Source organism: Athene noctua, chromosome Z (genome assembly GCF_965140245.1).
Source record: "Athene noctua chromosome Z, bAthNoc1.hap1.1, whole genome shotgun sequence".
Taxonomy (NCBI): Eukaryota; Metazoa; Chordata; class Aves; order Strigiformes; family Strigidae; genus Athene; species Athene noctua.
This window is the reverse complement of record NC_134077.1, coordinates 58,632,096-58,660,043: the sequence shown is the minus strand read 5'-3', so window position 1 is coordinate 58,660,043 and position 27,948 is coordinate 58,632,096. Positions and strand designations below refer to the sequence as shown.

At 39.4% G+C, this 27,948-nt stretch overlaps 1 protein-coding gene across 2 annotated transcripts in view; it reads right to left on the bottom strand.

Annotated features, from left to right (window-relative positions):
• Window positions 1-50: 50 nt before the first annotated feature.
• The window catches only part of SMC5 (structural maintenance of chromosomes 5), a 56,588-nt gene continuing 28,690 nt past the window's right edge, over window positions 51-27,948 (bottom strand). The window contains exons 16-24 of one of the 2 annotated variants that reach the window (XM_074931381.1): window positions 25,308-25,431; window positions 22,220-22,342; window positions 16,546-16,671; window positions 15,820-15,915; window positions 15,319-15,420; window positions 14,991-15,110; window positions 10,629-10,808; window positions 10,448-10,543; window positions 51-7,608 (exon numbers count right to left, since the gene is read on the bottom strand). In XM_074931381.1, coding sequence (XP_074787482.1) covers window positions 7,468-7,608; window positions 10,448-10,543; window positions 10,629-10,808; window positions 14,991-15,110; window positions 15,319-15,420; window positions 15,820-15,915; window positions 16,546-16,671; window positions 22,220-22,342; window positions 25,308-25,431 — 1,108 coding nt within the window. In that variant the 3' untranslated portion in view covers window positions 51-7,467. The remainder of the gene's footprint in view (window positions 7,609-10,447; window positions 10,544-10,628; window positions 10,809-14,990; window positions 15,111-15,318; window positions 15,421-15,819; window positions 15,916-16,545; window positions 16,672-22,219; window positions 22,343-25,307; window positions 25,432-27,948) is intronic. The other variant, XM_074931380.1, reaches the window with a different exon arrangement.

Below are 27,948 nucleotides of genomic sequence, written 5' to 3'. Positions count from 1 at the left end.
CACAGGCAAAAGACAGACTCATTAGGGGAAGAAAAAGAACATCAATTTATTTCAAACACTAACAACAACAACAACAACAACACTTAACAGAGTAGGACAGTAAGAAGCATTACCGCATCTTAAAAACACCTTCTACTCACACCTCCTTTTTTCCTGGGCTCAGCTTTTCTCCTGTTTTCTCCACCTCCTGCCCACCACCAGTGAAGGGGTACAGAGGATGGGGGTTGCAGTCAGTCCCAACACTCCTTCCTCCTTAGGAAGAGGACTTGTTGCAGCCTTCCCCTGCTCCAGCATGGGATCCCTCTCATGGGCTTTCTGTTACGTGAGTCCTCACAGGCTGCAAATTCCTGTGTTGCTCCAGTGTGGGTCCCTCTCACATGTCGCAGTCCTCCCAGAGCCAAACTACAACAGCATGGACTTCCCTGAGTCCCGGACTTCTTCAGGCACAGCCACCTGCTCTGGCATGGGGTCCTCCAGGTAGACATCTGCTCCACCTGGACCTCCAAGGGTGGTAGGGGGGCAGCCTGTTGTCTCATCATGGGCTGCCTGGGAGTCTCTGCTCCGGGTGCAGCTCCTCCCCTCATTTCTTCCACTGACCTTGGTGTTTGCATAGGTGTCTCCTTCACAACTCCACCTCACAACTCACAACTCCTCCTCCCAGGTTCCCCTCTTAAATATGTTATCACAGAGGTGCAGCCACTGTCACTAATTGGCCTGGCCTTGTTGAAAAGATAGGTCTGACCTGGAGCTGGGGGAGCTCTGAGAAGCTCTAGTCCCCCCTGCTATCAAAACCCCGCCACGCACAAACCCAGCATACCAGAAAAAAACCACAATTGTTTTATTAGTTTATACAACGCTGGTGGTAAATCACTGTCTATGTTTTACTGGATTATAGAAAGATAATACAGGCCCTATCTAGAAGCTAAGCTACATTCAGTTCTTATGTCCAATGAACCATTTTTCTAAGAGGTATCCTTTTTTAACTGAAACATTTCAAGGGGGACAGCCTTACTACAAACTCCTTCAAACTGAAATAAAGGAGATTCTCCCAATAAATTTTCATTAGCAGTACATTTTATACAGCAAAGTGTATTTTAAACACTACAAAAGTTCTGACCAAAAAAATCCTTAATGAACACCACCACAACTGGGCTGAGAAGCAGACATGAAGTGGATCCAGATTCCTCAGCCACTCAGGCCCATAGAAAACTGTAACATCAGTGACTTTTCACATGAGCAGACCTTTTAGGCATCACTGCAGCAGCACAGAGCGGGGCCAGTACTGCTGGTGGTGTCTGAGAGCAAGTGCCTTTGTACTACTTGCACTGATCATCTGCTTTGGATTTACTGTTTGTAATTCTTCAGGAAAACCAACAACAACAGAACAAACGAACAAATACCCCAGAAAAAAAAAAAACAAAAAAACAAAAACAAAAAAAAAAAAACCACAACAAAAAACCCAACTAAACCAAACAAAACTTTGTGGTCCGTGAAAAACCTATTGCATGTCCCAAACTGAGTCAAACCAGTGTTAGCGGATTGCAGTCAAGATCAAGTAGCATAATGTTCAGAGTCTACAACTTCGATTACAAGCTGAGGACAGGGGAATTGGAGACTTTTCCCCTTTGAATTACATGACCCTCATTTCTTTAAAGCATGTATTCACTTTGAGCCATCCATGCTGCATGCTACCTGTGCCTGCATGTTGCATGTTATGTGCTGTGCTTTTCCAAGGCTTCCTGATACCTTTCGCCACCATCTTCTCAGTTATCATCTGTTCCCTCCTTCATGCAAAACCAGCTTCGCCCACCACTGTGCATGGTTCCTTATCCCCAACAAAGTTAATTTTGTCATTCCTTTCCAGTTTATTTCCCAGAGGCTGGCAGTCTGAAAGCAGATGCCTTGCTCTTCTACGAAAGCACACTGGGCATATTTGCCAAGACTTCGTGTAGCATCAGATGCAATAACTGACAAGAATAATTTACAATACTAAACTCTAGCTAATGACATGCATAATGTCATGTTTTCAGACTAACATATACTGATGTTGTGGGTTAACCCTGGGCAGCAGCTCAGCCCCAGCCAGCCACTCACTCACTCTCCTCCAGGGGTATGGGTCAGAGAATCAGAAGAGTACAAGTGAGAAACCTCCTGGGTTGAGATAAAGACAGTTTAATAGGGAAAGCAAAAGCTGTGTGCACAAGGAAGGCAAAATAAGGAATTCACTCACTGTTTCCAATTGGCAGGCAGGTGTTCAGACATTTGTCCAGAAAAGCAGGTGTCAACTACACATTACTTTGGAAGACATAACTCCAAATATCCCTCCTTCCTCCTTCTTTCCCCAGATTTTACTGAGCACGATGTCATATGGCATAGGATATCCCTTTGGTCATCTGGTGTCAGCTGTCCCAGCAGTGTCCCCTCCTAACTTCTTGTAAACTTCTTATGCTGGCAGAGCAGCGTGAGAAACAGGAAAGGCCCTAATGCTGTGCAAGCACTGCTCAGCAATAGCTCAAACAGCCCTACATGACCAACAGTGTTCTAGTCATAAACGCAAAACATAGCCCAATACGAGCTACTATGAAGATAATTAACTCTATCCCAGCCAAAAGCAGTACAACTGTCAAGAAACCACTGGCTTAGTGTTTTTAATAGATCAACACAAGACTAGACAACTGGAAAATTACTTTGAGAGCAACTGGGGAGCAGAATAGTGGAGAAAAGCTGATGGAATTTGGTGGAAAGCAGAAAGATGGGAACTGCTGGAAGTCGACTGTGCCATTGGAAGAGCTGAGCCACATGACAGCATGTCGACATGTAGGCTGCTATAGTGCTGGTTATCACTTCTTTTACCTTCTATCTCTGATGTTGCTACTTGCCTTTTGTTTGCCATGCTGGCTTTCCACCCTGACACAGTGGTGCCTGGAAAGCTTTCAATGGCTAAACACACCTGGTTCCTGCACTCGTCTCCCCCTCTCCTTTTTAACAGTTCAGTCTTGTCAATGGGTAGTTAGCACTGAAGTAAAATGCAGTAACTACTAAATCACCCCCTGAATACAAAACACTGTTTTTCATCCAGGTTATCCTAATATGCAAAGGGACAGCTGATCACTGAGCCTCACAGAAGAATGGCTCTTGGCAAGTCTAGTCTGTGAGTGCAATCCCTGTAATTTTCAGATGTTTAGGCTGGTACAGGCAGAGGAATTTTCTCGGAGCAGAGGTGGATTTAATTCCCTTCTCTATCCCCTTCCTCTCCAAATTATGATGTACTGAATCCTGGGTTTATTCTTAATTAGTAAAGTACTGGGAAGAAAAATGCTTCTGTAACAAAAAGTTCTAGGAAAAATTATTTTGGACATTGTGTTTCAGTGAGTCAGAACTGAATAGTAATTCTGGCTCAAAGTTATTTACAGTGAAGCTAGAGTGCCAAGGTTCCTCCCCACCTTCCCATGCCTCCTGCCAGTCACCTCCCATCAGATATTGTGCCAATCAAATCAAAAGGAACTACAGTGCACCTTTCAAGCAGCAGGCCAAATGGACACAGGAGAGAGGACAGGGCAATGATGCATGCAACATCAAAACAGCTTCCATAAAATTAAAATACATACCGATGTAGTTACTAAGTATTGCTGAGACAATATAGCCCTTCACCTCAGCGTTGTGCTCCTTTCCCAGCAAAGGTGGTGTTGGATGAAGGTTGTGGGGTGCATGGACAAGAGAAGGAATTTTGCACTATGTGAGACCATCCCTTAGCCAGCCCCCAGGGATAGCCACAGGACCCCTGCTCAGCTTAGCAAACACTGAGCATCTTGAATTCTAGATCTTCTCACATGTCCTTCCCTCCCCCGGGGTAAACCCCACTACCCAAAGCCCAAGTGTGCACAGCACAGACAGTATCAGACAATGTTAATATTATGCAGGTATCTGTAAAACAGAATGACAAATTTCACATCTTATGTATCTGTTTGCTCCAACGCTTTGCTTTCAAGAAGACACTATGGAATGACACGTGAAATGGGCAAAGAAGGTGAAAATTAAGACCTATTAGTTAGAGATGTTCAGAAAATTAAGGAGCCTTACTAAGGGAACAAGCAGGTAACTGCAGGCTCATGGAAGAAACTCAAGTCAGTTTCCACAATCCAAAGGAAGTAGTGTTTGAAGATGGTCCAGAAGCTTCTACAAAGGAAGCATCAGCCAGAGAACTCAGAAAAGAGGGGGCATTTTGACATGAACCATAAACAAGAGCCTCCAGTAGTGTTAACTCTTAAGTGAAATTTGCTATAGGTGCCTGTCCTGGTCTCTAAAGACCATACTTTTCCATAAGCATCCTGCAGCCCAGACCAGTTCTGTGTCTCATCATCTCTTGCTAACTCCAAAGCCTGGAGAATAGATGTTCCCAGTGAGCAACAGCCTTAACAGGCCTCGTTTATTTTCTTCCAATAAAAACCTAAGCTTCATGTAAGCATGTTAAAAGCAGTGTAGTTGTGCAAGGATCCCTCCTCATTCTAGTTTGTTGCTTCATCTGACTAAGCAATCTCTCTTACCTTAACAATAACATACACACACGAGTGCCATTTACAGTCATAAAATACAGTAAAAGGTGACCTATAAGTGCTTTTCGGTATTTAGTTTCTCAAGAGCTTTTTATTTCTCAAAGTCACAATTTCCAAGCTGCTTTGCTCTGTCTCAGCACATGAGTAGACACAGATGTTTGTCAGAACTGCAGATGGTGGTGGAAGAGGATCTTTGCCATAGTCTTCAGCTGTCTAAACAACAGGGAAAAGTACTTATTTTTGGGAGAAAGCTCTATTTAGACTTCAGCTGACAGGACTATTTGGGGTCTTTCCACTTCTACATTTTTGAAAGGTCCTGTCTAGTCAGCAGGAAAAGTTGGATACTACACATATATTTAACCTAAACTCCCACTCGTTCCCCTCCCCCTTCTCTAAATTACACTGAAATTAATCCCACGGGTTTTTATAGCAACAGTCCCTGATGAGCCGAACAGCAGTAGCAAAGCATAAGAAACAGCAAGAAAGCTGGCAGCACGGAAGGACCCTACAATGCGGGTAAGGAACGCTAAATAACGCTGTAGCTACACTAAGCTACTCAGTGTGGAATATACTATCCGGTTCAAAAGACTTCCTTTTAAGGCTGAACATCTCTGTATGTGGATGGGATGCACCTGTCATGGGAATTAGGTTGCTAACAGGAACATGTGTATGAGAGGCACAGAGTCATGTTGTATAGCCCATTTGCAAATAGTAATGGTTGCTTTTAAGTTGGTTTTACGGTTCCTTTTTAAAGGCTTTAGCTAGCAGAACTGTTGGATAGTGAAGCTCTGTTGGTCAGTAATACGACAGTGGTATGGTTTTGCAGCTTATTACACTGCCTGGAATAAGTTAATATGAATCACAGTGCAATATTAAGATTGTAGCCAGACATGTCAAAATCAGGACCTCTGGTCAGTACTTGACAAACCTCCATGGAAAAAGCAAACACCCTCAAGCCTGTTGTAACACTTGTGCAGTGTGGCAGGCATGTATCCAGAAGACATAATTTTTGAGACAGGATTTGAAGCGCGAGCCTCTTGAAATAAGTCAGACTTACATTTCATACCTCAGCCTGAAACGTGAGAAGGAACTGAACTCTAGGAAGAAATCCCACAAGGTCTAAGACGACAGCATTAAGAATAGTCAGTGTGGTCCAGCCATAGAAGAGTTGAGTCCTAACTCACGTAACTGTTTCACTAATTTAGACACTGAAAACAAATTGCACTTTTCATATAGTGATCTTCAGAAACTAAACAAAATGTATGTTCTTCCATTTAATTTAAAAAACCCCCACCCAAATCTTAAAAGTTCAGGGTTATGAGAATCCAAGTACTTTGAAGATCAAAGAACACCTTTAAAACACAGATCTTGCAATATGGTAGACAGATAGGCCTGTAGCCTCAATGAAGTCGAGGATACTTTGCTGGCCCACTCAATCCCTGGACTACAGCCCAAGTTTCCACACTCTTTTAGTTCTTCTGTCAAATATTTGTGTATGGATACTAATCCTCATGGAACTTATTCCAGGAACTCATTTCACAGTCAGACAGAGCTCCATTGATAACAGTGGCTTGTGATATAAGAACGTGTACTTCTCTATTCCCTTGAAGGCTTGTCTATTCAAAACAATTATAGTATTTAACATTTAATATCAGGAACCTTTCAGACCCTAGCTTCTATTTTGCAGCAGGTTATTTTATTTCTAACATTCTAATGTAAAAAGCCTGGCATCTCAATTCCATTGGCAAAGTTCACTGACAGGATGCTGTTAAGAAAAACTCCCACTCAAAATGAAGTGGACACCAAATTTTGTATAAAACTCTATTGAAGGCTACTCTCCTCATGAAATCAAGGATATTGCATTTTTTCAGATGGTGTCCTGGAATTCAATCATTTTTACATACATTCGACATACTAATTAGTTTTCATTTCTTTACTCTTACGCTTCAAAATTTTTTTTTATAGTTAACTAAATAACTGGACTTTATTTTAGGTATTCAGCATTCTGTTGATAACATCTACTTTCACATGCTTAACAGCTAAGGCCAAAACCCCACTACTTAATTTTATGGTATCTTTTGAAAAGCCACTGTGTATACAATCACTCCAATGCAGCCGAAGCCTTGTAAAAAGACTGGTGTTAACCTACATGTGAAATCAGTAGGACTATTTATTCCATCACCAAACCCATACCAGTTTTACTTAAAAAAACGAACAAGAAGTTCTATATTACTCAGATTTGCTTCTGCAAGCTAACTAGATCATTGTTTCAAAAACACTTGGCTCTTTGTCAGTCTCCTTGCTGAGAGAGACTTGATAGAAAAATAAAGACCTTATCCTTCCACGAATACAAAAGGGAACATTAGCTCAACAATAATAAATTATATTACTATAACAAATAGTATGTTCTTTATATAAACTTCAGGTGTATTTTCACAAAACACAAGCCAATATACAGGTACTTGCAAACCCCATTCTATTCCTGCACATCATCATCTTCATTCATTCATAGTTTCCATTTCAATAGCAAAAGTCTGAGGAACATCCTTAGCTGTGGTAGGGAAACACTATTTTCCAAAAGTGAATTCCAATTTTTTTGTTTGTTTGTTTGTTTGTTTGGGGGGGGGGAGAAAAAAAAAAAGACATAGAATTAGTCCAGTATAACCTAGAAAAATTAACTGTACTTCTGATGCTACATTACTAATAGAATAGCAAAATACAAGAAACTTCCTTTTTATTTAAAATTACTATTTAAAAAAAAAAATCAAACTTCAAACCCAAACATTTCTAACATAAGTCTTAGAAATTGAAGTTCTTAATCATCAATTCTTTGCAGGTCTTCATCTTTCACAGTTTCTGAAGTCTGGAAAGTCTGATGTAACAGAAAGTTCTATCAAAACATTATATATAGGTATTACTGCTCATCCATCCTTCCAAGTCGTCGCCGCCGCCTACAGAAAGACTTCAAGTCCCATTTGTTTGACTCCAACATAAAAGGTCCGTTGTAGACAAATAACACCGTCATCTTGTCACTGTAAGTGAGATTCTGCAGGAGCTGGTGAAAAACACAAAACCCAGTCAAAAAGCTAGAAGAGATGTTCCCCATTATCTTAAAAACATGAAGGGCGTCCATATAAAGCCTTAGATCTATAAAGGTCAATATAACAGGGTTATAGACTTTCTGACAAATTACGTATATTTGATCCTAGAACACCCCCAGAGAGACTCCACTCATTCTTCAGGCAATTTCCACACTTCACTGTTCTTACTACAAGAAGATCTTTGTATCTAATCTGTACCTTCTTGCTGCAAATGAGTAATTACTCTCTTGCCCTTTCCAGAATGGGCAGAGAATATTGGCTTTTTTTCCCTTTTTGCCATGGCAAGGCAGGAGGTAGAGTTACTTGGGCACAATTACTATGTTTCTCTTCAGCCTCATGCTCCTCTGAGCTAAGCAATGTCCATCAGTGGAAACTCACACCTTTCAAAACTTCTTAAAAGTTAAACTGCTGTCTTCTGGAGTAACTCCAGACACTGTAATACTTTTCTGAAGTGTAACAGCCAAAGTTCGATGCTTACCATTGTCCAAACCTTGTCAGGCACAAGCCCAGCAGACTGATAGATGTCATGCAATCTCTAGGGTTATCTGCAATGCTCAGGATGACTTTTAGCAATTTACTTGCAACTGATGCTCAACTTGTCATCTACAATAACTTCCCTCTCTCCGCTCATTTAGGCATTTATGCCTTAAACCAGATTGCTGACTTTTTTCCACTTAAACACCAAGTCCTGTGCTTGTCTGTGCTGAAACGCATCCTGTTTTCAAATAAAGTTACCTAATCTAAGATTGTTTTGAATTCTAATCTTGCTCTACAGCAGAGTTCACTCCCAACATGGTGATTATTTGCATGTTTAATAAACATAATCTGTTTCAGCACAGATTGATATTAAAAATACTGCTTTTCAATCTCAAGATTCACTCCTAAGGAACATGTTCATCTACTCATTCTGACAAGTGAATCACAACTATTCAGAATACAATTTTCCTAATCAACTCTACTGCACACTAATCTACACCCCTTCCCCTCTGTAGCTTGCTTAAAAATATAGCTGGGGAAAGCGTCAATATACTGAAAAAATAAATAACAGTTTTTCCTGTATCCACAGGATACATACACAGAACTTAGCTTACTATGGCAATTTGTCATACTTTCTAGTATGTGATTACATACTTGCTTTCTAGTAAGTGATGACATACAGCATAGGAACTGCAGGTAAGCCACTGGAATAGCAGAGCCTGGCTTTCTCACCAGCCTGCTCTGTACAGCCTTTTAATTATCCTCCAATGCAGCCCACTCAAACTATCTCATCAACTAAAAACTTTACATGGAGTGCTATCTCAATAATGTTCTTTGTGGTAGGCCATTACAACTTCACCATGTTAACTGTGGTGACCACCTACTTGCAGCTACGAGAGAGGGTGGGAGTGAGGGAGGGGGAGAGGGAGAGGAAAGAAGGAAACACCTTTGGCCACCTCTTCATAATGCCATCTGTTGCTGCTGAACAGCAGTGCCACACATTCCTTGATTTTCCTCTTACCATAAAGTTAAATGGACTTTTTTTTTTTAAGGCTCAGCAATTTCTTACTTCTGCTTTCTCATTTTTACTCTTTCTGGTTAGCTCTGCGCACACAATTTTCCCCCGCTCTATTTTTAATAATCTGACAATGAACACAACTTTTACAACAGACTCTGAACCCTAGACAGTAACTTTCCATAGTTCCTTACAGGTGGGAAGCATTACAGTTACTAGAGCTATCTCTATCCTTCCAATATCCAAACCACTCAAGGCAGGATAGGGCACAGAAAAGCACATCCAATAAGGAGAGAAATTGCAAAAAGACAAAAGGGGATAGATAACACACAGAACAAGAAGGAAGTATGTGGAAAGGAAACTACCAAACTGGGCGGAGGTAAGTACAGTGCAAGACCAGAAGGAACAACAAGCATCACCTTCGTCTTTCTTTCAGGCAGGTAAATGCTGTAGGTGGTTTTTCTCAGGCTCTTCAACTGCTTATTTACAGAAAATAAGAGCACATACCAGCCTGATTTTCTAAAAATCAGTGAAGTACGGGATGCTGGAGAACTGTTATCTGAATAAAAAGTGTACAGCCCATTACTGACTGCTTGTATCCTTGGTGCACAAGTAATCATTACTGGCTCAGTATGTCCTGGATCAAGTTGAACATTAGCCTCTTAAAGGTGCAGGTGAACAGCAACTCTACTTACTAGTCCTTTCACATCACTCCATCACCTACTAAGTCAATTAGCTTGCTGCCTTTTTTTTACATTAACAGAAGAGCACAGTTAAGCACTGGTCATTCATGACTGCAAAGTCCTCTTCAAGCCATTCCCCATGGAGCATAGCACTGATCTTTTCTGAGCTTGCAAGTCTTAGATTATTACTTGACTTGTTTTCCTACACTGATGTGGGACTTCTCTAGTTCTTACGACATCAGCAGCACTAGCATGTTCCAGTATCATTATCGGACTTGTCTGAAATTACGTCTCTGCTACAATCCCAATTTCGTGTGAGCTAGAGGCATTACGTTTGACAGTCTTGTTACATGGTACCCCTATCCACTGGTGGTTAACCTGTGATATTTCCACAGAGGCCACAATTCCAGACTGTGTTTATGATGAGATAAGCTTTGGTATAAGTTGTCTGAATTCCTGTCAGGACTGTCCTTAAAATGGACAAATTCTCTCACAGTTACCCTTTAATATTAAGTTCTTAGGTAAAACAGAGATAAGTTATACAGTGTTTATAGGGATATCATCACATAAGACTCAACTCTCCACATTAAACCTTCAATTTCATTTCCTGCCACTCACCTTTGGTGTAATAAAGAAGTACTGAGATGTGCTCTCTTTAGAAACAGTTTTCACAACCATTTCAAAAACTCTTCTCTCATTCACTGGATCCATTCCCTAACAGAAAAAAGAAAGTAAGTCTGTTCTCTTCACTATGTCAAAAGCTTCTGTAACGGTTATATACCACACTACTGATCCTCACCTGATTTATTTCATCTACAACCCTGAAAGGACATCTGTTGAGTTCCTGCAGAGCCATCAGGTACAACATAGTGGAAACACTTTTCTCACCTCCACTCTGATGATATGGATTCAATTCATGAAGTTCAGTGCCACTATGGAATTTGACTCTAATGCGAATCCCATACTTGTCATACTCCTCCTATAAAAGTCAACACATGTTAAACTCTGTTTCTCTGTACTGTAGCTTACTTGATAATGACATGCAAATTAGCGGAAATTTATGTCAAATGTTCTATAAGGGTCTACGAACTACTCAGGTTCAACTTAATATCAATATATTAACTCTGTTTCATATATTTTCCTTAACTCTGATTTATTCTTGTTGGACAGAGAATTTTCACTACCAGTCCCTCCCTGTGATCATTTGTTAGTTTCTGAGTCCCTGGTAACAAAGACTTCATACATATTAACAATGTTTTTCTTCTTGTCAACATTCTCAGCTAGAAAAAGCAGCAAGCAATGCCTCTATAAATTCTATTCATCAGAAAAAAAATGCATTAGGGTATAGGCATAGGTGTGGGGATAACAAATGTGGTTCAAAAGAAGGCCCATGCAAGGAAATACATTCATGATTTCTAAAAGAAAAGAAAAGAAAAGGAAAAAAGTAGCCTTTGGAGTAATTGCTAATATTTCTGAAGTTCAGGTAAACGCAGGAATGGGAATGCAATCCCCAGTGCAGAAAGCCCATACTGATTGCTTACTGTCTGGTCTACCTAAGATGCAAGCTTTATATGCACCTATCAAGTCAATGAGAGCTGCAGGGAAGATTCAGTTGTTTCAGGAATATGAGTTCCAAGAGGTCTATCCTTATTCACTATGGAAGCATAAATCCTGCACTTGGAGGTGACTGACTCGTGTTCTTTTGATAACACAGTTGTAATGCTTAGGGTAGAAGAAAGGAGTGGAGGTGATTCTGGAGGTGACTCACAGAATACTTCTAGATTGAGAAAAGACAGCTGTGGCAAAGGGACCATGAGGAACCTGTCCCATAGAAGCTGGCACATGCTGGTTTGGTTCACATTGCCATGTGCAACAGTCCTCAAAAGGCTTATGAACCTGGGTGACCTGGCAGAGCAGAGTCCCATTGTAGGGCTGGCTTTTATAAAGCACAACAAGGTCTAAAAGCCACCATGAAGTAAATAAGCCTTAAAGTCTTAAAACTGCCTTAAGGAACATCAGCTCTGTAGAACAATTTTCATCACCTTTGCTACCTTTAGGTCTTGCTTTGGAATGAGTAATGTACATACCAGACAGCATCTAACATTGGAGAGGTTCTATCAAATCCTCTCAGATCAGCTAATCTGTTAAATAAGAAGAACAAGCCATCTTTTGGTGCTTCTGGTGTTTTACTACCCCTGCAGGCAGGCAAACATCCTCAGGACTGGAAAGTTAAGGTCTTGTATTGGTATTTACCACAAACTCCAGGTCTTCTGGTATCGGTATTACAGAAACATGGAACTGTAAATCCTTGAGGCTGAGGCAAATGCATACACACTTCAGGACAGAATGAAGGTCACCTGACATAGTTATAAACTCATGTTTGCTAAGTGCCAACTTTCTCCAATTTTGAATACAGGTCACCTTTCTCACCCTTGATGTCTTCCCTGTTGGCAAGAGGCTGGCACTTCAAAGACAAACTGAAGATCTGCCTTGAGAAGGAGTGCTTATGACCGTAACAGACACACTGGAACAAAGAAATGCTTAATGCAACTAAAACTACTTGCAAGCTGATTTTGCTTAGCATTTAATTCTCCCCCACTATGGAAGAAATGTCTTCTTTGGCATTTAATGCAGCTTATCAGAAGAACAATCAGCTTCTTGGATTTGCAGGTTGTAGTCTGATAGCCATGCCTGATAATCAGAAGCCTAGGAAGGAAAATCATGGGGCATGCTTTCAAAACAAATGAATGCTGCTGCACTGACCTTTCTGGAGGTAGCATTTTGCTAAGGTGAGCTAATAAGACATTCTCCTGACCAGTGAAGATAACAGCACCATAGCGTAGATGAAGTTTTTCCATTTTAGTAGGATTTGGTGCTTAATTGTCATGATCAAACTCAACAAACCCATGGTCTGGCTTGCTTATGATGAGGAACACTTAGCACAGTTGAGGGACAAAATATCCTTAGGTTCACAATTTAGTTTGTGTTTCTTCTCTAACAGATACTTGCAGAGTTTTTGCTATACTGTTTGGAAAGTGATGATGCTGTAGGACATCAATAACACAATGATTTCATGTAAGGAGAAACAAAGATCAGGACCTAAGGCCTCCAGGCCCACCATACTTTCAGATGCATTCATTGGCACAGACTGAAACTAGGTTAGGAAAAGTGTAAAAGACACAGGCTAGCAAAGCCTCCAGCAAAAAGATCTTCCCTCCAGCACAGCCACCATGGCTTCAGAAAGCTAGGCCTTCGTTGTCAGGCTACTGGGAATGCCAGTTCATATAAAACCGACAGATATTCCAGGACCTGTTAAGATTGATGCTCAAAACTCCCTGTGGGGAATCGAGGAAGGTGAGGATTATCACTGCTAGCACTCTGAATTCTAGTTACCAAGTGTCCTGGTTTCAGCCCCTCACTTCCCCTGGGCTGGGAGGGAGCCCAGCTAGAGGGCCAGGCCGATCAATCATTGGAGCATTCTATATTGTGTGACGCCATGCTCAGTATATAGCTGCGGGCTCTCTCTCTCACACCATCTTCAGTTTCCAGGGCGGCATGGTGGGATTTTCTGGTGCGGCCAGATCGCTGCAGTGTACCTGTAACCATGCTTGGTGAGCTCCTGCTGCATTTTACCTGGTTTGGACTTACTTCTGGGTTTGCTACTATTGGAAATTTTTTTTTTTAATTCAACCTACGAATTTCCTCTTTTGTCCCCCCCTATTTCACTGGGGAGGGGGGAGGTGAACAGCCAGCCACATGGTGATTGGTTGCCAGCTGAGTTCAAACCACAACACCAAGTGCTACCAAGGAAAGTCAGAACATTTACTGACGTTTCTGCTAGAACGTCAAGAAAGAACCTAGCCAGGTGTTTCACCCCCAGTAGGTACTATCACCAAGGACATTGTCAGATCTCAAGGTTCCTGAAGAGCAAGCTAACAGAGGCTTGAACTTCAGTGTCACAGGAATATTTTTAACAAAGATCATTCTGTCTCAAGCATCTCTCCTTTGATTTTTACAGGTCAGGGCAAGAGTCTCCTGCAGAGAAGAAGGATAAGGAATCCAAGCTCTAGAACAGATAATCCACCTCTCTGTATTACAGGCATTGAGCCTGAGAGGAAAAGGTTTTAAGACATTGGCACAGTACCACCAGCCCTCGTAAACTACCTGTTACATCTCTGAAAAAAAAAAAAAAAAAAAAAGCAAGACCTTCCAAAGAAGGAAGCTTTTAAACTGCTTTACTGTATTTCTGTGTACTCTCTCAAACTTACTTTAAGATAAAACATAGTATTTGTGTAATACAGATCTGACTCTGCAGGTAATTATCAAAAGAACTGAAGAACTATGTTTTAATGCCGTACTGTTTCATAATACTAGTTTCTATGTAAACATTTTTATGCAGTAAAGAGCCTTGTCAGTCACTGTTCTGCCCCAGTAGTAACTACCAAATAGCTACCACTTCAGATATTTTAAGGAAAGCAGCTTGAGTAGCTTAGAACAGCAAAAAAGTGTTTGTCAGCTTTCACTATTGTGGAGTCTATGCATTACATATGAAAGTCTTAAAATCATCATTACAGGTATCAATCTAAAACAAAATAACCAATTTCTTTAGCCCACTGCACTGAATATTCCTCCACAAAGTACTACTGATGCTTTAAACTCTTTATCAGAGCTAACCCCTGCCCATAAATGTTACTGAGGGTGTAAGAGGCTGGGCCAAATGACTGCTACTTCCAAAACAGACAATATGCAAGCAGAATTGAGTAGAAACTACATGTAGAACCGAATCAATTCAACACTTAATAACAGTAGATTTAGCCACTAGATAGCACAAATTAGCAAAATCTAGAATTAAATCACTAACCTAATCAATCTGAGTTACAGCTAAAGTAAACACAATGCTTCTAACGAAGCCCTGTAAGTTGCAAGAAGCTTCCAAGTCAGTGAACTGAAATCCTATGCATCTGGATATTTTCTTTTAATCAGACTTATAAGTCAGTTCTAGCTCAAAAAAGTGTGTTCATCAGTAAATGTTTACTGTTTTTTAAAAAATAGCATCTTTCCTACAATCCAAATGACCATTTGTTATTTTTTGTCTATCATTATGCAAGCAAAAGATGATGCATGAAAAACGTTACTCTTCCATACAAAAAATAAATCATACCTCATTTTCCACATGAAGATCAACTTCACCAACACACTGCATAGAACGAAAGAAGTTACTGAACTTCACATTAATTTGCGCAATCAGCTTTTTCAAGGGGTTTAGCCACCTTTCTTTGACCTAGAAGTAGACATAGACATTTTCATGTAAAATCATTTTTAAAAACTGAATTTTCCTTTACAGATAGCATTTAAATTAAAAAATATAATTAGAGAAGCTAAATCTCAGTTTATACTAAAGGTAACTTGGTAGTTACCCTTTATTTCTGTACATGCATTCTATTCTAATAAAGACATACTGATATAGAAGTGGTAATTTCAGCTATTACCTGTGAAATCTTTTGCTTATAGTCATTCAGTTCATTTTTCTTTTCCTCTAGATATTCCTTCAACTGCTGTATCTCCTGTGTCTGCTTATTATATTCTTCAACCTGTCAGAATAAAAAAAGGCAATCAACAAAATGTTTGCCAATTCTAACCCTGCCTGTAAAAATATCACACTGCACTGATTCTTTTCAAACACAGTTATATAGATTATTGCACTGCACACTGAACAAGATACATTTCCCGCTTCAAAGCAAAGTAACTGTAAATTGTTGCTTATTTCAGGTTACTGCAACTTTTTTTTTTTTTCCCTAAACAGGCACAGAACACACTGTTCTTTTGAAAGAACCTATTTAAAATTCTAATAGATGCAGAATCTGGCATTTACAGCACATTGTTCCTGCTGTCTAGCTTATTATACTAAGAGATCTAGCACAGAGTGGGAAGCAAGTACAATACGGGTGCAGGGAGAGGAAGGGAGGGAGGAAGGAAAGCAGTGAACATACTGAAACATTCAGGCCAGTGAAACAGGAGGCCCTGGTTCTCTCTTCATTCAGAAAAGCATCAATTTCCTCCAACGTGGTCGGAAGAGACTGAAAAGCCTACAAGAGAAAGGATGCAAACGTTACACAGCAATGCTAATGAAACTCTCAAGTCTGCTAAAAAGAAATCGAATAAGCCATAAAATACTCCATTACCTTTAATCAGGATGTCACATATTCAAAATTCCACACAGCAAAATTCCCTCAAACTATTCTGGACAGAGAAAGGCTAGAAATGCTGCTACATAACAAAGACACACAATGAACTGCTCCTTAGTTGTCTGCCTTGTGTAGGTAGGTACACACGCTCATAGACTTGGTATAAGCCAGAGGCTATGCTAGTTAAGCCGTGCAAATACTTCAGTTCTTTTTTGTGGCTTCATTAGAACAAGAAGCTAGAAAAATATGGCCTCTAATTATTTCTGTGAACACAAGACTATGGATTTTGATTGAAGTTTCAGATCAGATTTTCTCTCCCTGTGCATAGAACAAAGCAATAGTCCAAGGATAACACAGCACTATTTAAAGGTGCTCTAAATGACAATATATAAGTCATCACTAACAGAAGTACACGATCCTTTACTGGTAGCCTTCTAATATAAAATATATAATATTATTTGCTGGAGAAGTTAGAAGGATTTACATCATCTAAAATTTAAGAGATATATGGAGATTTGTTTGTGTACATACAGTTTGGAATTCCATAGGAAGCTGTTGATCCAGACTCATTTTGCAAACGTGTCGAGCTTTTTTCAGCAATTCCTTGCACTTCTCAGCAAGAACTTGCTTCCTATCATCCAGTTCATTAAATTTTTCCTGTTAGAAAATATATTAAAGATATTAAAACACGTATTTTTTTATTATAAATTTCCAGAGGTGACACTAAGCACACTGGCAACAAAGAACATCGATCAGAGAATATAGGTGAAATCAGACTGTTTAAAGATTGAAAATCTGTTTCAATATACAAAATTCATTCTGCCTCTCTGCTTGAAGTCAAGCGATGCCAAGGTAAACTGGTCAAAAGCATATTCTTCTAATATAGCTAAATTTATTTTCTGTCAACTAAACAAGTGTGCATGTAGATTCAATATATGTCTCAAAACAGACTACAGGAAATTCACTATAAGTCAAAACACACCTACTGAGCTCCTTATTTTTTATTAGCTACCACTTAATGATATTTATCTGCCTGGGAGAACATGGTGGACAGGATGTACACTGAATCGTATTTTAGTTGAAATTTTAGAGTAAACAATGACACAATCAGAAGTACTTCCTTTGCTGTTCCATATTCTACTTCTGTAATACAGCCAGCATAATACAAAAATGAAAACACATGTGATTCTTAAACTAGTGCTGAAAAATAAATGAAAAGCAGGTATAGTTTCTGGTTTTGAATAGTGGTCTCAAGGCTAAACTCTTTGGCACTTATCACAGGTAAGTGGCTAACCCAGCCCTATGACTTTTATAATGCAATGTTATCACAATAGTAGTTAAAATACAATACACAAAATATGATACCTTCATGAAAGACGAAGCTAAAGATTATCTCAAATAAACAGTATTTGGGCAAAAAACTTTGAGAACCTTAAGTATCTCTTCCCCTTTGTCCCAAGGAATCTCACTCACTTCTCTATACACATGGTCCCTACTGCAGGCCTGCTGCTTCCAAATGCTAAACTGGCGGTGCTTGGGAGTAATCGCTTGCTGCTGTCTCCCAGCTAAAGCGAGCACCCAACTGCAGATAGATGGAAGCTGTCAACCACTTAAGAAGTGACAAGCAGTACACCCCAAGACACCGGGGATTTTACTCAGTGATTACACATGCATCTTTATAACATACAGTTACACCATGGGAATACACTGGTTTTTACTTTTATCAAAGGCACACAATTCTAACTCAAAATCCATATGCACAGTACTTTGCTTCAGAACTTTCTTCTGAAAATTTGGAAAGTTTACTTAAGTTCCTACACTTGGAGAGCTTTATCTTCCCAGTTTTTATTGTTTTACACTTCAATTAAATATGGGAGCCCTCCAGTGGCAAAAAAACCTCTGAAGTGTTTGTTTGGATAGGATACAGTTAGATAAATATTTATTCCACATTTTTAAAATACAGGACACAGACACTGATAGGAACTCACATTACCTTCTGGCAATTTAATTAATCTTTACTAAATACAATCATGAGTGATCACCGATGGAGTTCTTACACTCAAGAATTAGGGTTGCTGTTCTCTACAGCATGTATCAACTAAAAAATCCTGGGTTTCCTTCCCTCCACCAAGCACTAGGAAACAGATTCTGCATTAGAGGTAAGCATTTCACAGTGTTCAGAAACACAATGTAAAGCTAATTTTTTCTACATTGTGTTGATGTTTTCAGAAAGGTTAAAATCTAAAAAAAGACCTTTTTTTTTATTTCCTATCCACTTCATAAGGTCTATTGTAGAGAAGCAGGGAAATGTCACATGGCGGGGGGGACAAAAAGGATTGGCATTAAGCTATACAGATAGAACACCAGTAAGTGGAGGATGGCCCTCCTTCTGGTTACAACCAAGATTTTACGTCATTAGCACAAATAAAACTGTACACCACGACTTATATTCCATTACATATCTGCATATTCCATGTAATACATTCAATAAACAATTTTAAAGAATATTTTAGAAAGTTCTAAAATAAAACTGGACTGCATTTTGGATCCCAGATATTGAAAAGCCACGTGGCTTCATCTGAAATGTGCCTGACCTCATGGTAATAGAGACAAAGGATCCAGTGAAAGGCAACACATCCATACTTTTTTATACAAGAAACACCAATTTTATACTTATGTGTTTTGACCATTTCCAGAGCTAAAACCAGTTCTGAATCATCTGAAATGGGGAATCTTATCTCTCAATTGTACAAAAAGTTCCCATTTGAAACCCTGCAGAGTTGCATGAAACAAGATTTCAGTTTGATCTCTAGGCACTAAAAATCTGAAATATATTCCACATTGAATCTGACCCAAGCCTAAGGCAAGTATAATTCTTCAGGATGCAAAAAGGAAAATACATGTTTGGGCAGAGGAAAACCTCGGCATTCAACAGGGAGGCTGGGAATCAACAGACATTTGATGTGGTTGTGAAGCATATACTGACATGCATAAATGCACTGACAGTTCAACAAGTCAAGTCTCAATTTTGATTCAGCTTTGTCAGTTCATTGTCATGGCAATTATGTAAATATAAATAAATGAAAATACCCAAGTTTTGATTCTTTCTCCCTCCTATATATTCAAAAGTGCATGGCAATATTAAGGTTCCTGTTGATTTCCTGAAGGTGCCTCAATAAAACCATCTAGATAAAAAAGTAACTAAGTAGAAAGAATTACCATCTTGCATAGAGGTGTTACCATGAAAATCATAGCCCAGAGCTTTACATTTGTTTGAGCCAACAGCGTAAGAACTGGCCTGGAAAGATACCTTTATTCAGGTACTTCAGAAAAGTTCTGTACTAGCGTGGGGCTGTGATTACAGCTTCCTGAAAGGCAGCTACCAAACAGCAGAAACGATATTCTATGTGCACAAGCAATCTGTATTCTATTGTGCTCATCAGTACTGCAAATGGTTTTGTGCAAAGTAAGAAGCTGGTTAAAGAAAAGATAGTTACCAGTAGCCAATGTTTTCTCATTAATTTGTGTTTAAACACATGCATGATGACAGTATTTAATTATTTGAAGTTTGGGAATTTATACATAGCAAAACAGAATCTTCATTTTCTTAAAACCTGGCTTAAGGAGCAAATGCTGCAATGTACATACTGAGTATTAATACCAATTATTTAAACAAATTTACACCAAATGAACCTGAAAATTAACAAACTATCAAAGCAAGACAATTAGCAAGATTCTTTCAAACAACCATGATAAACATGCAGGCAACTGTGCCAATTATCTAAGAGCAGATGGGGCTAACAATTCTCCCTAATGTTCAGTATGGGTCACCAAACACAGATTTGCTTCCTAGGGTCATTAATTAAATTCAATACAAGGAGTTGTTAAAATAACACTGAGGTTCCCACTTGAACTGCAGTGACAAAACACAAACCCCAGAAATCTGTTGCTTCTAACTTGACTTGTTCAAAAACATGTACTTTTTTGGCCTTTCCACCTAAGCAGTTAAAAAAAAACCCTGCCACAAAGCAACAAACATGCTGCTCTCTCCGCAGTATCCCAGCATGAAGATGTCACAAAAGGAACATATGTGATCTTTTTTTAGATACACTAAGTGGGATTTGTGCTTGCTTCAAATCTTAAATCACATACTCAGGTATTACAAAGACTCAAGATTGCTTGGAGAGAAAAACACTATCAGTAAGCTCTAAGTATTAACAAAGTTTCACAGCTTCTTTGGCTGATACCCACCATTCCAATTTCAGTGAATGTATCATGACCAGCACATGACCTACAAAAATGTCTGATGATTAAACAGCGAAGTAATGGTCCCATAATTGTAAAGTTTAGGCTCCAATGTAGTTCATTACTCAGATTTTGTACAACATATTTGTTTCTATTTCTGTTTGGCTTCCTCCTTTTTGCAGATTTGTTTTATAAGAACATGAAGCAACTGTTTGCACAACTTCCAAAGCTGCCCATGAGGGTGACATCACAACACTTAGGGGAGCTAGACTGCCATAACGCAGTAGTGCTGTAGAAAAAAAATTATCACAGCCAAAGCCACCAAAAAGTTGGAGAGAAGGGCCAATATAAACATATTATTACAAATAACACTTAATTTGAGATGAAGTTGAGCATCGCTTCAGGCAGCAAATAAGAAATAAACCACAGAATGTACAACATACATTATATTCACAAAGTAATATAGGAAAGAGAACTTCTGAAAAAAAAAGGAGGGGGGGGGGAGGGCTAAAGATTTAATTCAAAGACTCAATCAACATACAGTATATGGGGAACTGTGGCTTTGGACTTCCACATACGTGAAAGCTTATGATGCAATTGAACACTCAGTAGAGTTTTCCTCCAGAGAAGTTAAACTTCCCAAAATTCTAATCACGGAGATTACTGATTTTAGGGCTTTTTTTCTATTTTAATGTTCCTAGAACCAACCATCCAAAACAGAAGCTCTGACTTCCTCTACTTATGTGGTTGAATATAACCTAGTAATGACAATTAACAGAACTTCAGCTGACTCAAACACCTCTTCATTAGGGAAGGAGGCAATTCTTATTTAACCAAGAATTACCAGAACATTCACCTTACCAGTCCTGTTTACTGATCTGACCAGACATCTACCTGTCCATCAGCCCAAGCTACTATCTAAACGTTGGAGAACATAGGGACAGAGAACTAAAAACATTAAATAAATTTCCCAGTGACTACACACACTACTCACATGAGGTTCACAGCTCTGTAATGTATTTTTACTCCTTACCATGCTCCAGCAATGAAGTTATTTACACTGGATTTTGATAAAAGTCTGAATAACAGCTGCATCGCATGACAGAACTGATGCAACAGTGATTTTCCAATTAACATGCTGTACTTGTCTCAGTCTTCAAGTTATTTTTTGCTCCTTTTAGGAAGTTCTCCACTTCCTAACTTTCCTGCAAGTGATGATACCTATAACTTCAAGTGGTTTTCTAAATACAGACCAAATACTTTTCATTCTTTTTGGAACTGCATATCCATCCAAAATAACTATCGCTTACCTTCTGAACTGCTTTCCAATTTAACAGCAAATATTCCATTTTTTAATCTTTTAAATAAAATTGAATTAGTAGTAAGTTATAGTTAACCTGACTCTTGAAAGACAACGAAAAAACTTGCCGTCTTGTACTTTGGCAATTTATTCTCTAGTACACTGAAATATAATAAACGACTGTTTACTCTCCTTCCTGTCCTCCAAAAAAGGTATTTACAGTATGAGAATATAAACTATGAAAGAAAAGTAAAACAGCTCTGCTCCACTCCAATACATACTTTCTGGTTCATCTTGAGCTTGAATCTCCCATGTGGGTTGGGGCTACTTATCTGTGACAGACTTAGAAGAAAAATAATACTTCTAAGTAACAGCTAGCCTCTTTACACACACTATTCGTTATAACAAAAAGATCCAGGACATGATGACTGTTCAGCACATTTTCACAGAAGCTTAGGTTTCCTGACTGAGGAAGGCAAAGCTGCTACTGAGCTTTAAATGAAGAGACTGAAGTCAAACTACAGAAATCAAGGCTAAATATTTAGCAGTACTAATACCCATTTCTAAACAAAGACACAGAAGCATACTTTTCTACACCATAAAGACTTCCACGGAAGATGTTTTCACACCAAATATCCCAGTATTCACAGAAATGGTTACCTCTGCAGCTCTTAGCTGTATACTTGCTTCTTTATAGTCTGATTCTAGTCTGTTCTTCTCAGCAGCCTCTGTAGCATTCTGAAGAACCAAATCTACTTTGAGGATGTTCAGTGATATGCAATTCTATATAGAAAAACAATAAATATAATTTGTTTCCACAGCAGACTCATATGATCACTATCAGGCTTTAGAAACTGTCAATTTTTCAGTCACAGCGTATGATCACACTCTGTGTTCAGCTCTTTAACACTGCAGTCAAATTCAATGAAAAAAATAAAGGTGACTGATTGGTGACTCAAGCTCTTCAAGATGTATAGTTCCCACATACTTTTAATCTGTAAGCACATACTTATCACTTGCAACCAAACTATTTTACACCAAAAAAAAGGGACATGCTTTTTCCCTACACCCTATACTCACCTGTGAAACTGAGAAAAGACAAAGCCATCTCAATTCTTTCTCAGAGACAGAATCCAACAGGTGGATTTTGGTAGACTTCATAAGTCACAGAGACGGAAAAAGGTCAAAAAATAAAGACATAAGATATGTGCCTCTCTCACTGAGAATGCAAGATGACTGACCGAATGTACAGTGACTCATGTCTTAACTGAAACAGCATATGACAAGAGAAGCATATGACAACAGAAGGAGGCTCTATTTTAGAAGTTCCAAAACCGACTTCAGTGATCCCCAGAACCTGATTTGACAACTCTGACACTAAAATGGTTGCTTCTTTAAACAAGTCAGACTTGGAAATCGTCCAGAGGCTTCAAAATGAGCAATATAAACTTGATTGTGTGAAGGGTAGCTTCAGATCTTGAATGACAAGGCACTGAGAAAACCAACCATCCTTTTTAGTTTTTTTTTTTTTGATTGTCACATAAATACAAAGGAATCCTCTCAATGAAAGGGAGGAGAAGCTTCCAACTGTAGACCTAGGGGAACTGCAGGATGAAGTTTGAGTATTAGCTTCTGACCACAATAGTGAGCCAAGGTCTGAGATATTTACTATTTGTCATATCAACACAAAGTTTCTAGTGTGAACTAGAACATAGGTATAAGTTTGTTTCCAATTCACTTAAACCGTTTGAAAACAATTATCAGGCAAGTCAAGTGAAAAAAAAAAAGTTGTAAAGAAAGGAGATGAAAAATGGAAAAAGTCAAGGTTGTTTGAAAGCAACAGCACGAAGACAACTACATGCAAAAGCAGTGCCCGAATATGAAACAGTAGAACAAGGCTATTTCTGCCAATTGGTTTTAGAGTACTGACATGTATTAATAAGTGCAAGGTACACTCTGCCTTGTATATTGGTGTAAATACACATGCAGCCTGTCACTCTAGTTGATTGTTCCATATCAGCCCCAGAACTCTTAAAACAGATCATACATCACCACACAAATATACAAAATATACGTAATATACATATGATCACCACACAAATATACAAAAACCCCATGCGTGTTTTACACTTCCTTCTGTGGCAGAAGTGACTATGCCCAAAACACGAGTACCTTAGTTTTTATCACTTTAATAGCCTACAGCTATTATAACTACAAAACCAACTGAAAAAAGTACAAAGACTCCCATTAACCTTGGGACCATTTACGAAGTTTGGCTCGAGGATGACCAGAAATGTATGGATTTCAACAACTTTGATAAAACATGTAATGAAACATCTTCCTTGTATGAGTCCATTTTCTCTTTTCAGTGCATACTAGCATATATTTCCTAAACAAAAGGTGAAAATTAAGCCGATGCACAACTGAAATAAATCCCTTTTGTAATCAATAACTATTTCAGGCAAATACCACCCGTCCTCCCCTTACACCCTGGTATACTGAGAAATATACAGTATATATCAAATCCACTTTCCTCTACTGGATGAAAAAAATTAAGACATTCCTTCTGTCAGATCACAGAGCAGCCAGTAAACAACTTCAGCTGCACTTTACAACAGCACCACACTTGGACAGTTTATGTACTGGGAAATAGGCATCAAATACAAAAATCAAAAGCATGTTCTAGAAATTCCTGTTCTAAATTACTGTTATTACCTGCACAAATTCTGCAAGTTCTGTAAAGTAACCTACAGCCTAAGGAACCCTTTTAACATAGCAGGTGTCTTCTACCATGGTTTGGCATTTTCAAAATTGCCTTGGCCAGCTGACCCAAAGGTGATCTCTGAAACGCTCCAATTGTTGCAGCCCGTATCTATCAGCAAACAGAAACAGCCCACCCATTTGAAATATTTTTTTCTTTCTTTATTATATAAATACTAACAACTGAAATATATTGAAATCAGCCTCACTTCAGAGGTAACAACTCTTTACAGGGGTAAGCAAGAACACATTTCAATGTTAGGAAGGCACAACAAAGGAACAACATATATGCTCAAAGTTGCAAGAATGGCACCACTTCTTGCTGAGTGCAAAAGCACAAGGAGATTCCCTTGGAACTGAAGGTAACTGTTTCTTGATCCTTTGTCATTTAAAAAAAAAAAATAAATTAAGAAAATTCACTTTGTGGCAGCTCCCATTATTAGAGCTTACAGGCTAAGCTAAACCAATTCATTTCAAACTGGTTTCTTCTTTTTGAGTTAAAGAAAACCCCATGACACTGGAGTCTGAGACCTGAATACTTTTCACATCCTAGCTCTCTTCTGCAATCATAGATCCTTACAGTTTCAGGTCAATTTTTCACAACTACACTTTTTTTTCCAATAAAAACAAAATCAAGGAGATTATGAACTAGAGTGGAAGGAACAGTTCACAGGATTACGCAGTATTCTGAAAATGCACAGGCTGAAATGGTTACAATAGCTCATTCCTAGTCTTTACTGAATGAGACCACGGATTATGAGACTTCAGGTGACTGGGAGTCTCGATAAATTAATGCAAGCGATCTACAAATTGAATCGATAATAGATGAACAAGTTCAAATTCATAAAAGCTTCAAAAGATGTTTATCTTGAAGCAAGTTAGTTCATAAACATTTATAGCAACACATCTAAATGCTGCATATTGACTTAAGTTACAAGAACTGGACTTTTCATAATAGTGGAACACCTACCAAGTTAAAAATACATACCTTTATGAGATGCGTTAATTCAGTTACAAGTTTTGCTTTCTGGGTGTTTATTTCTTTGATCTTCGCATCTGCCTGTTGAGATTCTTTCTCTAGGTTGATAGCATCTTGTTCCAGCTGTTTTAAACTATGTGAGGAATCAATATTTAATCAATCCCAATTAAAAATAGATTGTACAAAAATACAAAGATTTTTCATTTTGATGATGAACAAACAGTTAGCAAGAATAGGAGTTTGTATACCTAAATATTCCAAACACATTAGAGGTATTCCCAATCTATGCACGCTCAACCTAAGAAATTAAAAAGACAAAAAAATTGTAATTAAAGAAACTCTAATTTTGGCTTCTATGGGCATCAATCAGCAACTACACACCTTTACTTCAGGTTTCAGATTTTAAAAAAAAATAAATCAGCGTATGTATGACATTTTATTTCTGCTGCTAGCTCCTTGCAACAATACCACATAGGAAAGTTCAGGAGGTCTGCTTAATTATTCCATATATACTAGCAAAAAAATTTGCGTCTTCAACTTACCACAGAAAACCAGAATTTTCACACATTTTAAACCTCAAACCCACAAAACTATGAATACCTTCATATGAAATAATCATGATGCTTAGTGAGCTACAAACTACAAACCAATCATTCATACTTTGATACCTGGGAAAACTGTGGGGCAGGTCCCCTCAGAAAACAATTCTAGAGGCATAAGAGAGAAGGTGATCAGGAAGAATCACCAAGTATACATCATACGTGATAAACCCAACTGTGAAATGACTGGATGACAGGAGATAAAGCGGTTGCCATTTACCTCACTTTTAGCAAGGCTTTCTGTTACAGGTTATCTGATAAAAGCTCACCCACACACCCAAAAAGACGAGACAATAGCAGGTAGAGGAAGCCCAAATAATACCCTATTCTGGATATACCCAGTCCATCACAGAAGTCATCAGTCCATGAAGTGTCCATCTCCACAAGCCCAGATGAGAAAAGGGCACCCTAGCAGGCAGGAACCCAAATTAAGGACTCAGAGGAAGGGACACCCTGTCCAAGGACAACCTCAGCACCAGTGTCCAGGTGTGAAACCAAACAAGGTAAGTCAACACTACAGCACCCTCTGGACTGAGGGAGGTTGTTTTCTGAGGGTATAGAAGATGTTATGGGATGCAGCAGAGAAACATGCTGAAACTGTAACAGGACTTCCTATTGGTTATTCATTGGAGAAACCAAATGTGGGGAAAGGGAGGGATCTAGATGACTTGGAGAGGAACAAGTGTGGGAAAACAGAGGGATGTGAGGATAAAAGGGACAGTTACATGTAAATAGTTGGCTGGACAACACACTTATCTAGCCATACCTAACTGGCACACCCTATTCTTATTCAATTCCATTTTTCACTACTTTCCTGGGTGAGAGACTCTATTCAGCACTCATGTGTGTGTATGGGAATCTCAGTACAAGCAACTATAGCCAAATCACGTGTCAGAGGAGGAGGTCTGAGGTGCCAGCAACTGGAGAGACCAGAGCGAGTAGACTTACATGACAGCCACTGGTGGGACCACAGGTCAAGGGGCCAGCACCTGGTACAAGTGCAGGTGTGCAAGTGAGTGTTTGATCCCTAGCAAAGACCAAGCCAGACTAGCTGGCAAGTAGGTGAGTCTGGGAACAAAGGGAGTATGTCAGTAAGGGTGCAACCACAGGAAGAGACAGCTACTGGAAGGACCAGGGGAGTCCAGCCTGGCTGCCAGAGACCATGAGGTCTGCTGTCTCTAGGGGTGACACCAGCTGGCATTTAAGGCTAAGATGACAGGGGTACTGGATGTTGGGGACTAGAGGAATCATGGCTACCTCTTCACAGTTGTATGCCTGTTTCTCTAAGGACAAACCCACAGAATTAGCTACTGGGAAATCAGGAAGTCCCAGCCAGTTCTGCATATGTACAGACAACTGGAGCAGGGCTGCAGCTTCAAGAGGTTTGCATGTCCAGGTACCAACAACTGAGGAGACTGGTCTATGGGCAGCTACTGTGAAGACTCAAGAGTGTCTGGACCCAGCTGGTGACGAGATCCACAGTGCCCATACGTCTGCATAAGTCTCACTAGGGCAGTCCTGTCATGCTCAGAGTAGGAACATGATGAGGCCACTGGTGCTGTGTTTGCCCTGTTGCTCTGGATGTCTATCTGTGCTGTGTGGCTGGCTGTGCATAAATACATATATATATGCTGTTTAGATGTGCTCTGTGTGAACGGGTCTACTGGGAAGACAAGTTCAGCCTCACTAGTGGTTGCATCAAGGCAGATTAAGCAGCATTAGCCCCACCTTCCTCTCAGGCTGCTGGATCCAGACCCCTTCCCCTAGCTTTTTCAATGTTGTCTCCCACAATATTGCTGTACTCAAGAAGCCTGTATAGGCAAAAAGAAGTGGTTGGATGGTCAGGCTCAGAGGGTCATGGTTAGTCTGTTGTATTCTGCCTGGAGACCAGTATCAGGTAGGGTACCACAGGATTAGTCCTGGGACCTGTCCTGTCCTGCCAGTGACACAGAGGAGCAGACAGAGAACACTCCCGTCAAGCTTTCAGATGACACTAAACTTTGGGAAGCAACAGGTAAGTCGTTCAGTGGGGCTCTGCTGAGGCTGGAGGA